The sequence below is a fragment of the Neodiprion fabricii genome, chromosome 4 (genome assembly GCF_021155785.1).
Source record: "Neodiprion fabricii isolate iyNeoFabr1 chromosome 4, iyNeoFabr1.1, whole genome shotgun sequence".
Lineage (NCBI taxonomy): Eukaryota > Metazoa > Arthropoda > Insecta > Hymenoptera > Diprionidae > Neodiprion > Neodiprion fabricii.
Genome location: NC_060242.1, coordinates 35,269,960 through 35,285,692, shown reverse-complemented (window position 1 = coordinate 35,285,692; position 15,733 = coordinate 35,269,960). Strand labels below are relative to the sequence as shown.

Genomic DNA, 15,733 nt, shown 5'->3' with positions numbered 1-15,733 from the left:
TATATTACATACCCGCAAGCGGTTTCAATTTTACTCCCTGGCCAATTTAAAAAACGGCTAATTGATAATTATACCGCCGACGAATACCGCGACAATTTATTCGCATTAGGCCGCATGGAGCGACGGAAAAAAAGGAAAAATCGAATTATGCGTTTCAGTTTTGGCGCAACAATTTCACGCGGTATTACCGAAAACCAAGTGCAGTAAAGCGCCTTGCAACGAGAAGGATCCGAATCCGTGTATTCTGTCGGCGTAAAACACCGCCAACAAGCCACTCCGCGAATTTATTCTCAACTGATAGATATACCGAGGGGCGGTGCTGAGATCTGCATGCCGTATAATTATTACTCTAGTCTGGTGATAAATTATTTCCTCAACTGGGTGACGACTTTACGGCACGACACCGCGCGGTATTAGCAAAGATGAGGATAAAAAAAAGAATAAAAAAAAAAAAGAATAGAAAATCAAGTAAAAAAGAACAAAAAAAAACCGACTACGCAGCGTGAATTTTTTCAAAAGTTTTCAACCAGCGACTTTCAGGTGAAACGTGTCACGAAATGGCGGAAGACGGGCCTTTGATTCTGTCCTTTATTGGTTCGGACAGAATTAACCGAAAATTCGTGTTCGATCGTTCGAATGAGTTAACATTTGCAGAGTGATATTTCCTCATGTTTTTCTATTTGTTTCAATTTTTGCGAATAAGATACGGGAAAGAAAAATAAGCATAATGCGTACATTATTACCGCGATTGAAAATTAAAGATCCAAAGGCAAAGACACGTGACTCGTATACGACATGCTCGTTTTATATATGTATGTATACCAGATTCAAAGAGACGCGTGTGGGAGTCAAGGAATGAAATTATACAAGCCTAATAAATAACAACCGCATTTCACAAGGTGGAAGTATTTCTGAGAGAGTGCTTAATTTTCCAACCGCACGAGCGTGATCTTATTTTTCCAAAAATTTACACTCACAAGTAGGTACTCGAGTACTTCTTTAGCTGCAACAGAAGAAGTGATACATTTTATTGATTAACGTCGTTGTGCTTGTCGACGAGTCGCAACAACCGATTTCAACCTAACAATCGCTGATAAAAAATCACTGAAATCCCATAACCGCGACATAATTCCACGAATTTACCATTCCCATTTTGTAGAAACCGTGCCATTTTTTCATTTCTGTCTAAAATTAGTATGTACTGGAGTATTTTTGTTCAGAATTGCGCATAGGTGGAATGGGAGTTTTAAGCCGTTTTTTGCGATTGTGATACGTGGACGTCGATATTTGGAGCTAAGTACGTCAACGTCGAAATCGACCGGGACACCCCCTTAATTGTCGAAATTCGACTGGAGCCGAGAAGCCTGACGGGGCGTGCAGGTTCTATTTCCGTATCGTATTTGGAAAGGTTTCGTTTTTCGGTCGCGCTCAAATTGTGGCGGAATTAATTGGCCTATATTCCTGAAATAGTAACCATCTCTCTACTAGCGGGTAGTTAGAGTCGGACGGGCAAGCCTCGTCATGTCAAATTGCATCGGACAGGCGTTTCGATTCGTCATCGCTGAAAGCTGGAATTTCACTCGAGAAAGGAGAAATGAAAAGACAGCACTGTCATCGCAATTTGAATCGAATCGACGAGCTGCCGGCTCAATTCCCTGGGCTGATTGCGTTTGACGGTAACATTGTCTCAAGAGATACCGCTGCCTGAGAGCGAATTACATTCGACGCGTATCCTCGCGAGTAAAAAATTTTCTGAAAGAAAGCTTCGAAAGCCGCGGAGAATGCGATTCTTACGAGCTGTCAGAGGTCGTACAAGGTTTGGGGGCGTCAGTAAATTACGCCATCGATTCTTCATGGTTTTCGACTTTCGCCCTCCTATTCCTAATTAGACGTGTAATGCGGTGAATTCAAATTCAAAATGTCAAATTTTACTTTTTCCATCTGACGTCGTAATTTTTCTATCCCCACCCCTGAAACCAGTGACGTAATTTATGGACGCTCCGTTTCGGCTGCATCAATCGGTCCGAGGAGCATGGAACGCGGTTCAGAACCTGTTCACCGAGCGTTCGAATAAAACCGGGACTTTTCCTGGCAGACGGTTGGAGCTGTGCAGGTAGCCTTGGCACGAACTTGTCATTATCTCTTATTACCATCCGGACGATAGCCGAGTGACCGCCGAAGACGCGAATATTACACGAGGATAAATTGGACGGCGGGAGACGAACGCGCCAACTGCCAAAAATCTGACGAAGGGTAAAACGGCGGGCTTGTCGAGTGACGATGAAGCGGGCTGCAGATTGCACGTGCAACGAGCGCGTGTTTCATCTTCGTAAAACCAATGGGCGAAAAGACGATGGACCGGTTCCAAAACAAGCCTCGTTTGCGACGCGAGGTTCCTCCGATTTTCCAACCCCGTAGATCGGGAACACTCAATGCCGCGGAGCTGAGGCACGTTTCTCTGGCTTTGGCTTTGGCTGGGAAAAGAGGCCTCGTTCGTGTTCCGCGATGCAAATTTGCACCGCTACATAGTCCGCCTTTAGCGTTCAATGTACGGAATACGAGAACGAAAATGTCGCCTCTCATACCAGAGATACTCGTATAACTCATGGGACTCGGCCAAATCCAACGCTAACTAGCCTTTACGCAATGTTTGCCATGCTCTCGTGCTCTTTTTTCACTCTTGTTTACCTACTTAGTTTTTCTTCTTCCGTGGATGCAGTTGCACGTTCGCGATTCTTTCCTAATTGCACACTCCATGGAAAGACTGTAGAAAGAGAACGGCTGCAAACGATATTAAACGTTTTGGCGTACACGTATACTCACTTCAAAGTTTCGAGGGTAATCGAATACTTTTTCACCTCACATCGAATCTACAGCATCCAACATATTCACCATTCGCTCTCAAGGGTGACTCCAATTCCGCCGAACAACAAACGTTAGGCGCTTTGTATTTAAATTTAACACAAATATAGTCCGGACCGATAAAACTCTCGCCACTGACGGAAGGGTTCGTTTACACATCGGCTGAAGTTTTAAAAAACTGAACAGTGTTGATCGGACTGTGAAACATTGCGAAAGAAAAGCACTTGAGCACGATGAGTTCTCAAACTCCGATAAATGACCGCGTCGGTAAAGCCTGATCGGAAAATGCCGCTCCGCCTGATGTGTCAATTAATTTCTGACCGAGCAAAGCTCCCTCCGAAGCTTTTGACCGGTACAACACGTCGACCTGCGCTACTCGTCGTTTTCCGGTGTGCATAGGTGTAAGTATAATACAAGCGGTAGCGTATCGGAGGACAGTTTAGCGACGTGGAATCTCAGGATCAAAATAAAAGCAAACATTCTTCGAGTGATATTTATAGTATCTGGGTATCTGGGTATAGCGAGCATGAGACACAACAGACTAACACGGGGTACGCCTATTGCACACTTCTCTGGGAATGACGCGTGTCGCCCAGCGGCTTCTATCTCGGTGCATAAATTTCTTTGGGGAGTAAAAATTGGAATTTTCACTTTGATCAGAAAATTTTTACGGAACCGAAACTGCGACGGCACATCGCTCAGTAATACGAGACTCGAAATCACAGGATTATATATTGACTGGATGATTTTACCTACCGTAGCCTGTTCCAGCCGGGGAGAAAAGTAAGTTTCCCATGTGCTTCGGGCAGCACGAATTTCATTTCTTCTACAGAGGAAATTTAATTTCATCAGGTCGCGAGGGAAAGTGTCCTCGTGCACATGGCCGAGAGCATCGGGTATATATAGAGAGAGAAGGCTGGAAGATATCACGGAAAAAGGAGCAAGACGGAGATCCGGCGAGCCGGGTTGAAGTCTAGATGGACGATAGGCAGCGGCGCGTGTACTAGCGGAGTGTACACGAGTATGACCTATTAATACAACTTCGGATTAATTAGCGTTAATGAATACCTGGGCATCGGCGAGCGTGGAGCATAATTTAGTCGAGAAAGACAGTCCTCCCTCTGTATTACAAGAGTGGAAACAAACGCGATATGCCTGAATATGCGTGGGTAAAGCGAGATGGAGAGATTAGGAAGAGAGACGCGAATGCTTGAGATACTCGCAAGCTCGGCAAGCGCGGCTTCTCTTCCAAGCTCCGACGACGGCCGATCTTCGACCGCGGCATGCGGCGTAAGATTTTGGCTCGGGCTAATTAAATCGCAAGTACGATCAATTTTTTTCGCCCGACTCTTCGACGCTCGCCGGCTGACTGCTCGGAGGTTGAGGGCTGAAATTTATCACTGCGAGTATAATCCGTTGTGCACGACCGAACGGCGACGCCGCCCGGATAGAGACGGGAGGAAGTCGTAACCGTCCGAAATACACGACGTCAAGCTTGTCGCACGTAGGAACGTACAAAATAGTTCCTCCTGCGGGCAGCGCTTTTTTACCTCCGTGAAGCGGAACCCCCGGTTGTGTATTACTAGGAAAAATTTGCTACCGACGAACCGACGACTAGTCGTCGCCTCCGTCTTGCGAGAAAATGGAAGGGCAAAAGGAAAGCGAGAATTACACGCGTTTAATAGCGACCCGTGAGAAGAACGGGAAGTAAAAATCATTCGGCAGTCTCAGCTTTTTCCGTTTCGCAATTTTACCCGGTGTGCCGATTCCGCCGGCCGGTATAAAAGTGTGAGTGTAGTAACGTATAGGGATGGTGATATATCAGTTGCAGGGTGGAGGCGCGGTGGTGCCAAGTAATTTGTTCAACCGTGGAACACGGCTAGTGCAAACCCTGATTATTTTAATTAATGCCTGCTCGATCCGGCTCATTTCCCACGAGTTATTTCAAAATGGCTTCCATACCGTTGCCCCGGAGGCAGGGAAACTGCGGAAAACGTCAACCGACGACGAGAAAATCTCTCCAACTTGTAAGAGTTAGATTTCCCGGATTATTTTGCGGCGTCTTCCACGGCGATACAAAAATGTCAATTTACACCGTGCGTTAACAATTAGTCACTCAGAACCAAGTAACCCTTTGAGGGGCAGTTTGTGATTCTCAATTTTGTTCACATTTCTAATATATTTTTACACTTTTTATACGCACATAAACACTTTTTAGACTCTTGGTATACGCGAGTCATTAAAATATAATACAAAATTACAATGATTTATTTATTTGTACGTTTGTTATAAACAATTAACGTGAAAACACTCGCTCTTTCAACGGCCAAAAAATCAATTTTTCTGTAACGAATTTTAATACATATTTTTATTTCAGAATTTTTTTCCGCCATTTTGTGTTTCGTAATTCCGACTTCAGGATCGTAATCAGCGACCACGACAGCTTACAGATCACCTAAGATTTTTCAAATTTGTTCAGTAGAAAGATGTACCCCTCAAAGGGTTAATCGTTAGGGTAAAAAATTGTAACAGGGGGAATGAAATAATCGATTTGCCAGTAACTCGTAATTTCTGGTTCCATGTTACGTTTTCGATCGGATACGAAACACCGAATTCCGGATCTCAAACGGAGCTGGCAAGTTGAAACGATGCGCAAAATTTCAGCAGTTGCAGTTAGGCGAGAAAGAAGTTTTGAAAGATGTACGGGCAATTTACTCCAGGGGCAAATTTATGCCGCTGGAGCAGCGGCTGAGTGAATTATTCATTTTTAATCCAGCAATTGCTCAAGCTCTTGAGCGTTACAGTATTAGCAAATGTGCAACGAGCATCCGAACCTCACGGTTCTTACTTGGTTTTAAAAAATGCAAGAGACCCTCTCGGAGACGACGAATCGCATCGTGTGCACCTATCCCTGTGTACCTACACGTGCATATACGTAGAGCCGGAGGTAAGAGTACCTACTTTAAGCTCGATCCGAGAAGCTTGCGCAAGTATTGTAACAAGGCGTTTTACCAGCTAAACAAAAGAGAAGCTCCGAGCAGCCTCGCCAGAGCTCGCAGCAAAAGCTCCCGAGCTTCAAACGTCAGGGATCCGTTAAAAACAAGTACAACAATTTCTTCGACTTCATTTTTACTCCACTTATAGTCGAGCACTTGCTGTATTACACATTTTACTGTTGTTCGCTGGCTAATTTTTTTTCCTCGTCGCGAACAGCGTGCAAAGTTATTTTGTCAACAACTCGGTGAACGCGGGCTGCAATTCCTCGGTAGAAAAGATTTATACTCGTACCGGGGCGACGCTTTATTCGATCAATCATCCGAACAAACGGAGGCGGAGAGTAAACGGTTAATAATTTCTTTCCCGCAACGAGTTCGAAGACAATCTACAGCTAAATAACTTCACAAACATTTCGCTCGGGGTCCGTTAAACTTGCAAAACACGCGTCTCATCGCGTTGTTGACCGACGAATTTGCAAACGGTTTTTCATTTCAAACTTCATACGGGTACCGAAAACGCGTGTTTTTATTTTTAAATATTTAAATTCGGCAAAGTGTGTATATTTTGGCCTGGCTTCCGTTGTGCTTAAGTCCTGTGTACATGGCGTCACAGCTACAACTTCTCCTGCTTGTATAGCGATGCGTCAAACCAATGTGGCGTAACAATTTATGGCACTTTCGAGGTGCGAGCTTACGTATACGTATATGTAATATACATAAACAGATACACGTATACGTGAGAATATATATCAACGGTTGAAATTTTGCGAGGCTTCAAACGTTAAGTGCAGTTCTTTTATTTTTCCTTTCATCCTTTCATCCTTTCATCCTTTTTCCAACCGTTTTTCATTTCGTCTTTTCCTCAGCCACAACGCCCGGCGATGGCCTCGAAGCTTTCTTATCTGCCTCCGCATGCAAGCTCACCGCAACGTTAATTATTGTGCCTCTCGAGTTCGGAATAAAAAAAAAATAAAATAAAATTTGGGTACCCGTCAAAACTCCCACGGCCGGATCCAAGGGCCGTGGCCGTGTATCAGCGAAGAGATCATCGGATTAACAAATAATGCGTATACCTATGCGTATATTCGAGGGAATTCGTTCGCGCATAATTCAGCACGTATTCTCGTTCTCGTATTTTCAGATCCGCGGAATCGAGTCCTCGAGATAACTTTCATTTATAAATACTTAGGCAAACATCGCGGTTCCTCGATTCCGATCGAATCTTCTCGTTAAATAAACGTTTTATCGCGTCCCTCTCCCATTCCCCCCCCCCCCGAGCTCGATTTCACTTACGGAAAATGAGTAATTTCTCTGTATCGAGTATGAAATCACCCTCGATCTGTCAATTCTATTCGAACGTCAAAGCTCCGTGATATTTCAAAATTAATTTGAGTGAAATATTATTTGCCAACAGTTTCACGGATGACTTGTGCCTGTTACCACTCGTACCGAAACGTTCTCCCTTCCTTGGCGTGAAACTGTTTCCCATGATGCATTATCAATGAAAGCACCGTGAGCCGTCGAGGGCCTCTTTAAACAGTAAATCCCGCATCTGGAGTAATCCAATTTTGGGGCCGGTCGTTTGAGCCTTTTTACGTCGAGCATCTCTTCGACGAGTTTGGTTGATTACACGGGATAACCCGGGAGTTTCGGATGGATATAGGAAGAGAGAGAGAGAGAGAGAGAGGGAGAGAAAAAGAGGGGAACGAAGCTGTTCAAGGCAGACTGAGAAAATACGCGGCTGCTGCTTACTTTACGTGTACATACCTAACCACTCGGCAGAGTGCAGCGGTACTTATAGACTAGGAAAAGACGAGTCCTGGTTCCCTAATGCGTCTGCTGCCCTTCTCTTTCTCGGTTTTGGCTTAATGAGGTGAAATCAACATGTCGTTGTACTCGGAGTGGCGACGTCAAGCCGAGGACGACGAAGACGGAGCTCAAGGAGCTCGCAAATTGGCCCGGAACGTTTGAAGTCACGAGCGCAATTAACTTGTCCTATTCCACGTTCGGGGATCGCTCCGACATGCGCAAGCTCCGCGGCACCCCCGAGCTTTCGCGTTTATCCGATACGCGGCCTACCTGCATCGGGATTACGTACATCGGCGCTCACGAACTTTGGAAAACTGGCTGTAATTCCACACATCCAATGTCTCTGAAACAAGTTACGCGTTACCGGTAACACTAAACCGTTATAGTTTCGTACTCGAGGGACTGAACTCGCGCTCTCGGATTTACCGTGTCGACAAGAGCGGCACACAAACGACTAATTTACAAACCTATCCAACCAAGGTTATTGATACTCACTCTGCTTGCTTCTGTGAATTGTACGACTGACGGAAAATGTTGTTGTCTACTCTACGAGTCGCGAAGTTATGGAATGACGGAGAAGGAGGGAAATCAAGCTAATTCGTCAATCACAATGTTGAAATTGTTAGATCGAACCACAACGACGACAACTCCTAGTTATACAACGTTTTCATACAAATAACAATACTGTCGGATATTAATTTCAATTAATGCAATTGGAAATCTTTCCCTACTTACGGATTCTTGGGATATTGACATGAATTTCGTAATTCCCAGACGTAACTCCCGTATGTTGATAAATGGATTTTTGTCAAAGTATAGTAAATTTAAGTTTCGTCTTATGATTATTACCTGATTGTATAATATTGTATTAAATTTTGTTTATTATTCCAAAGCGCAGTATTAGATAATGTGGTGAATGATAAAAATTTTACTTTCAAAGATTTCACGTTATTAATGTGATATATGTATAATGAATAAGTAACAAAAATCAAATCTACCAAAATTTATTTAAAAGTTCCCCATATTAATTAATATTTAAAATATGAAATATTACAAATCTATCATTAGTTTATAATGTCGTATTGATAAAATCCGTCCGTGGACTGGAATATTTATTACAAATAATATTTGATTATTTCTACGGTTATTACTTAATACTTATACATTGAAAACATTTAAAAATTACGAGTATATAAAATATGAAGTCTATCACTTCATATTAAAAAAAAGATAGAAACCTTGAGATATTAGCCAGAACGTCATATGAAATTTGTGTTATCCGTTGAATAATTCCAGAAAATAAATCGAGTCCACATGTATTACACTGCCACGCAAAGTGCATTGAGTGGCTGACTACAACTGTAACGCGATGTAGCAATTGATCACTTTTCCAGTAGCAATGTAATACATGTTCACATGACAGTGTTGAACTGGAAACACTCGAAACAATTCACAGTATTTCCCCTTTCGTGCCTACATCCCCAATTTATTTTTCCAGATATTCATGAATAACATCACCTCAGTCCTCCGGTTTGCGATTAAACAAGAGGGTAGATTGCGTAGGAAGCGATTCCGCAATGGTTGTTCTTGTTTCGGGCCAACTTCATGTACCCGTGATCGCCCCAATCAGTACCCCAACTATTCTTGAGGATCCAGTAATCCGTGCCGTTTATATCAGTTCCGTAACCGACGGCCAAGACTGCGTGGTCCGGGTCAAGATCGGAACAATCGGGTTCGTAATAAATACCTGATGGAATAAAAATGTTTCGATACTGAGTTGAATTGAAACTTGAAGCTGATGTGAGCTAAACCGCGACTTGGCATCAGTGATGACCGTGAGATATTCGACTGACTCTTTTTTTTAAAAAGTATTCACCAGTACCAATTTTCATTGATTCGAGTTAATTTTCTTTTATAAAATTATGAACAACCAATTACCTTCGGAGTAAAACTGGAAGCTTGCATGGGAAGCATCAACGGCAACAGCAACTGGGCCGTCGACAGCAATAACCTCCTGTAAAGTTATCTCATCTCCCCGATTAATATACGTGTAGCCAAAGCTGGTAGCTCCAATCTTACGAGGTTGGTAACTGTGATAGAAAAGTGCACTTCTAAATTAATATCAGTTCCCCGAAAAAATCTCGTTACGGGCATTTTTCATGCGCAGGTCGATCTTACGTACGCATATTACATCCGTATGACAGAAAAGCACGGTATAATTTTTGATTGCAATAAAATAAATACCGTTCAAAATCGAGAGTGAACGAGAGTTGCGACGTTCTTTGTAATATTGAAATTATTTTACGTTGTAAAATTGGTGCAGGTTTATCAAATTTTCCTTGATTCATGCTGGCGATCGTCATCGGGGGCATCGGGTGTTTTACTCACCCGAATCAGTTCGAGAAATTAAGAGAAAAAAAGACTCATCTCGAAATGAAAACATGGTAGTACAAACTTACAGCAGCACGCATACGTTTAAAGCTTGAGAACTTGAATCACATCAATTATCGTCATTCTAATTACCGGCACGAATTTGTTTTTCCCTCATACGGGTAGCTCTCCTCAGTGTCAATCCCATTGTTCCGTATAATGTACTCGAAGGCTTCGGTCATCGTGCCACCCTTGCATCCATTGCTATCATACTTGCCAGCACAATCGATCAAATTTTGCTTACTCAAGGGCACTAGCTCTTTCGTTTTCCTGAAGGTTCGACCTTCCACGGCACCAGTCTGCATGATTAGATTTGATACAATGTTTACTGCAATAACTGTGGACAACTTTCCCACTTCGAAAATTGTTAATGCCTTAAATTAAAAAAGTTTTCTTTTTCATTTTCATTAAGACGGTATTATTTAAAATTGTTGCTTGGTATTTCACAAAATTAGGAATAACCTGCATGCAGGTACGATTGAATATTAAGCATTAATAATGGTGAAAAAATATTTGACGTAATAGTCGAGCTATTAATTAAAAATGAAATATTTAATTATAATTCTTTACCGGCTCAATTGCTTTTCGTATTTTAACCCTTTCCTAACCGCTATATCATATTTCTTTTACTCATCTGGTATGGTTTCAATGTGTGATTACAAAAAAGGAACTCACCGCAGCGAACGCCCAGTCTGAACCACAGTGTTTCTGATCCATCACAGGAGTTACACCTCCCATCTCTCTCCAGTCCACAGATTTGAAGAGGTATTCAGCATACATAGGTTGGACAAAAGTGGTATTGATTAGCTCATCCATGATTACTTGCCTTAGTACGTCGCTAATCTTGTTGAAGCCATTCATCGTTTCAGCGAATTCATGAATAAGCTGTAAAAGTACAGTCATGCCTTACGTATTGTAAAGAAATAACAACTGAAATCAGTGATGAAATAATAAAAGTAATACTATTTTATAAATTTATGTACATTTTGATGTATACAAATAACCGAATCCACAGAGAAAATCGATGTACAAATGATGTAAAAAGATATCTCAGAAGAGCACTAACCATGTCACCGTACTTGTTAAGTCCCAATTTGTACGAAACAACGCCGTGTTCATACAGGGAATTGTGTCTCATAATTTTAAGTTTATTGTGGATGAATACGTGCATTCTGAAATTTTCCTCCATATCGTCCACATAAGTTTTCTTATTCATCAGCTGTACAAAAATATTACAGATGTTATAAGTTGGCGGCTGCGTAACATTCTTAACTAACAACAAGAATACAGTGAAGATAGATAATGAAAGGTATACTACAGGGATAAGCTTCATATTCATTGTTTCTCTTATTGTTGGTGCAGCGCACAAAATTGTTTATATTCCGCTCGGTATCAAAATTTCGTTCAGTAGAGATTAGTAAGGTTTCTATTAGAACAATAAAGGTGGGTCAGTAATTTTTTTTCCATTTCACTACTGTTTTACGTTATAATTAAAGCCTATCAGATATTGGTTATACAATTACAAGTGAAGACAAGATAATTGATCAATTTTTTTTTTTGAAACGAAGCTTTGTTAAATTTGTAAAGTACCGATGATATAACTTGAAACAAGGCAGATCATTTAACATACAAAGGACTACTAAATATTGGTACAGCAACGTGTCGAAAGTTCTGTTTTTTCTCTCAACAAGTCGTCTCGCATTGTTTCAAATAAGTTTGCTATTGGTCCTCCACTTTGAAAAATAGGCCCAGTGGTTGGTCACAGTTATTTAATCACATAAATCGATTACCTATTCAATTATTAAAAAAGTAATTCAATCGCGAAAGTATAAGTATAAACTACGAAACAACTATAAGTAGTTATCTTAAAACATATGTGGTTACGAAAACTGCTAAAAAATGGTGAAAAATTTGGAATAAATGAGAAATTTTTGTCAATCGAAGAATTTTATGCTCACAGCAGTTTACGCTAAATTCTAATGATAGGTAAAAAACAAAATAAAAATGGCGGACTACTGGCTCATTTACTCTATATATATATATATATATATATATATATATATATATATATATATATATATATACGCAAATCGCAAGGTGATAGATCACATTAACTTTCGTATACGTCACCTTAAACTTGTCCCACTCTTCACTAACAAGGCCAATGGTTATACTTGCTCTGCTAACGGCGACCACACCCACCAAAAAGACGAGAAAAATCTTCATGATTACGCAGTTAACCTGAAAACATCATAATGTACATAAATAATCACCGATGAGAAGTCCACAATTACGCATTGGACAATTAAAACGCATGAAACAAAGAACGCTGTGAAATTAAATAATCGTCCGTCGGGCGCGGCTGACTTTCCAGGCACAGCGATAACGTTTCAGTTCGTTCGTTCAGAATTTGTTCACTTAATTGCTTTTGGCTTTGTCGCAAATAATAAGCATGTGTTTGTTTTGTTTTCTTTAAAGATTCCTCTACATATTTCCTCCAAACACATCCCTACGAAGGTAACTAATTTTTATGTTTGGCGTAACACAGTTTAGAACAGATTTTCGAAAATTAGCCTCTCAGGCACACCACGTCTGATCTAAAGAGTTTTTGAGTGCTTAACGATAAGTTACTTTGATGAAAGTACCGAAACCGCCAATTTTCCTTGCTCTTTTTATTTGTTACGATTTAGCAAACGACTCGTATCGTTACGCCGTCTTATAATTCGGATTCAAAACCAAGTGACACTTTCAGTTCTCGGTGAGTTCTGCCAACCGTACAACGAGAGGATGGTACAACTTTTGTTGACAAACGCGATGAGAAAGAAAAAAAGGAAGTATCGGTTACGTTTACAACGGCAGAAGAGAGTTGGATTAGAATTAAGATTCTAGGATTACCGTATTATGAACCGCTACAGGTCATTCGGCCAGAGATCAACAATCATCTGTATTGTCCCAAACGACCCTTTAGTGGAGTGAGGGTATTTATTTTGCGATTAATCGTTGAGTAGAAGTTTAGAAAACACCTAATTATACACTCGCAAGTTGAGTATATTAAGTTTGGTTACAAGGTTACAGTATTATTATTCGTAGCAGTTTATGAATTTGAATTGTTGTAGTAGTGATGCTGATATTCTGCGTTGGCTTACTTGTACAATTTTTCAGAGTTCGAAATAGTTGCTTATTGGATAGATCGATTTAACATGCAAATCCCAACCGTAAAAAAATGTGTAGATTGAAGATTGAGTATCAAACCAATTATAGTTCCTAATTATATTAATAAAGTCGTGTTGATACACAACAATTATGGGTCAATATTATTTCATTGTAACAATGAACAATTCTGATATCACGGCAATATATTATTCCGTGTTAACGTTTCAGCCCCGATGGGGGCCCTCCTCGGAACAATTTTATTTAAAACATCTGTCACGAACAGAAATAATAAAATAATGTACAACTCCGTTATAACAAAATTAAACATGAATGGTTTAGATAATAAGCAGGGATGTTTATGCAAATATAAATGAGAGGAATTACCTGGTGTGGACTGACACTTTCAATTCACGAAGAAAAGGAACCACTAGTATGTAGTGAATGCGTTAGAATAATAGAATAAGAACAAAAAAACAAAAAAACACTGCGATCGTGATACGTAACTCCCAAACATTCATCATTATTGTTCATTTAATAAAAACACACAGCGAACGTTTTAGGTTTGAGTCTGGAGCACTTTTGAACATGTGAAACGTCCAGTGTGTAGTGGGGGGAGATCGATATCGATCATTATCAGAGCAAACACAGAGTGAACGGGTTAAATGGAAACCAGAATTTGTTAAAAAGGTGAAATCGAGAGCAAGCTCAGTCGGTAATGGATATTCACGTTGGGTGTATCACAGAGGTGTAAATAATACTCAGATGTTCAATATCTTGTCTTCGATTGACGGAATTGGGATGTGCAACAATATTGCACATTTCTAACAATAACCTATTGCAATACAATGGTTCAACGTCAATAATGCTGGCTTGAGAATAATTGAATGAAAGGTCGAAATCGATGGCATGCCTCGTCAGTGAAGTATAATTATCCTCGTGTTCATGGATATTGCGTTTATCTTCGGTTATCCTGGTGTGTAGTTGCCTACTTGTTTGACCTATGTAGGGAATGTTGCATTGGTTGCAGGAAATTTTGTAGACTACACCAGAACGCGTACCCGGGGGTAAGGGGTCCTTACCAGAGTCAAACATAGAGGATAGATCATGTGCACCTTTACCCACAAATTGGATTTTATACTTAAAGAATATTCTGTTGAGTGATTCAAACAAACCCGCAACGTATGGGATGGAAATAAAGTTTTTTTGATCGACTTGTGCAACAGATGCATCATTAATTTTTCATCATGAGAATGAAAATTTAAATACCTTTGTGACCAGGTAGCCTTATGGAACCAATCTGTTTTGATGAGCTGGTTATCATTAATGATCGGAATATCCAAAAAGCTGATTCGATGATTAAACTCTATTTCAGAGGTGAATTGTAATCTCGGATGGAATTGGTTGAAGACCGATAGCAGTTCTGCAACTTTATCAGAAGGAACAGCTGTGATTTAAATAAAATTGTTCTGAGTCCCCATCAGGGCTGAAACGTTAACACAATAAGGAAAAAAAGTGTTTTGATGTCTCGACCTTCATATCCAAGAATAATATTATTCAACAATTCACCAAGGTCAAGAAAAAAAAAGAAAAAAAATCGTCTTCAATATATTATTCCATTTACAAAGTATTATGTAGACGAAATTATGCCAACGAGTTTATCGTGGGGTCAAATCTCATTTTATTTTATTTTTCTCAAATTGATATTTCGATTCGCAGAATAAGGCTTCTATATCAAATCATACCGGAAGATTTTTTTTAATTTTGACTCCCTCTGGAACTCGTTAACTTAATTTTACTATTTTGAAGACTATGGATTATTTTTCACAAACTTTTCACAAGTTGAATTTTGCTATCAATATTAAACGATCTGTCCATGTTGCGATATTTTTTCTATTAGGAAAGCATGAGAGTATCCCGGATAAAAATTAAGGGAATAGGAAAATTGATAATTAATCTGACAGCAAGACAGCCAAGTATTTATCGAATAAATTGAAGTATATTTCGATTTTAGATAAATATGTTCGAACTCACCAATTTACGTGATTACTATCTTATACACAAATTGCGTCCGCTCAACGTGCCCTTCGCTTAACGACTGGCACAAAGCAGTCTTTACAGACTTCCTACTTCAACGCGGTATCGAGAAGACAGACTTCAGTGCGAATATCGAGTCACATGATCGGGCAATTTATTTTACAGGAAACCATGTGACTTGGTCACCTAGTCTATCTATTCCTCCTGCCTCCATGTCTAATCATTCTCACGAGACGCTCGCTACCTGGGATTGTTCTCCCATTCTTGATTTGGTTTGGAATAGGAAAATTTAAACATTTTCTTATCAATATTATCACAGGGAAATTATTATGGCGAGCGTAATGTCAAGTGAAATGAATTGGCTCCCCAATAATATGCATCTCGGAACATTGTGCTGACGCATATCTTGAAAGAGGGACGACGAGGAAAAATCATGAAGATTCGAAAAT

General features: G+C 40.3%; 2 protein-coding genes across 6 annotated transcripts in view; one reads left to right on the top strand and one right to left on the bottom strand.

Moving 5' to 3' along the window:
• The window catches only part of LOC124179856 (transcription factor SUM-1), a 62,392-nt gene that overhangs the window by 32,083 nt on the left and 14,576 nt on the right, over nucleotides 1-15,733 (top strand). Inside the window, exon 6 of one of the 4 annotated variants that reach the window (XR_006870162.1) lies at nucleotides 12,850-12,949. The exons of the other annotated variants lie outside the window; for them this stretch is intronic. The gene's annotated coding sequence lies outside the window, so the exon portion shown is untranslated. Of the gene's footprint in view, nucleotides 1-12,849; nucleotides 12,950-15,733 lie in introns of those variants that run through there. 4 annotated transcript variants of the gene reach the window in all.
• Nucleotides 8,665-15,397, bottom strand: LOC124179855 (cathepsin L-like). 2 transcript variants are annotated; one of them, XM_046564666.1, is made up of 7 exons: nucleotides 15,282-15,397; nucleotides 12,228-12,338; nucleotides 11,164-11,316; nucleotides 10,773-10,982; nucleotides 10,191-10,396; nucleotides 9,606-9,757; nucleotides 8,665-9,414 (listed from the first exon to the last, which is right to left on the bottom strand). In XM_046564666.1, the coding sequence occupies exons 2-7, from the start codon at nucleotides 12,321-12,323 to the stop codon at nucleotides 9,206-9,208; spliced, it is 1,026 nt and encodes a 341-aa protein (XP_046420622.1). In that variant the 5' UTR covers nucleotides 12,324-12,338; nucleotides 15,282-15,397; the 3' UTR covers nucleotides 8,665-9,205. The 2 variants fall into 2 exon arrangements, with proteins under 2 accessions (XP_046420622.1, XP_046420621.1); XM_046564665.1 differs by lacking the exon at nucleotides 15,282-15,397 and adding an exon at nucleotides 12,743-12,876.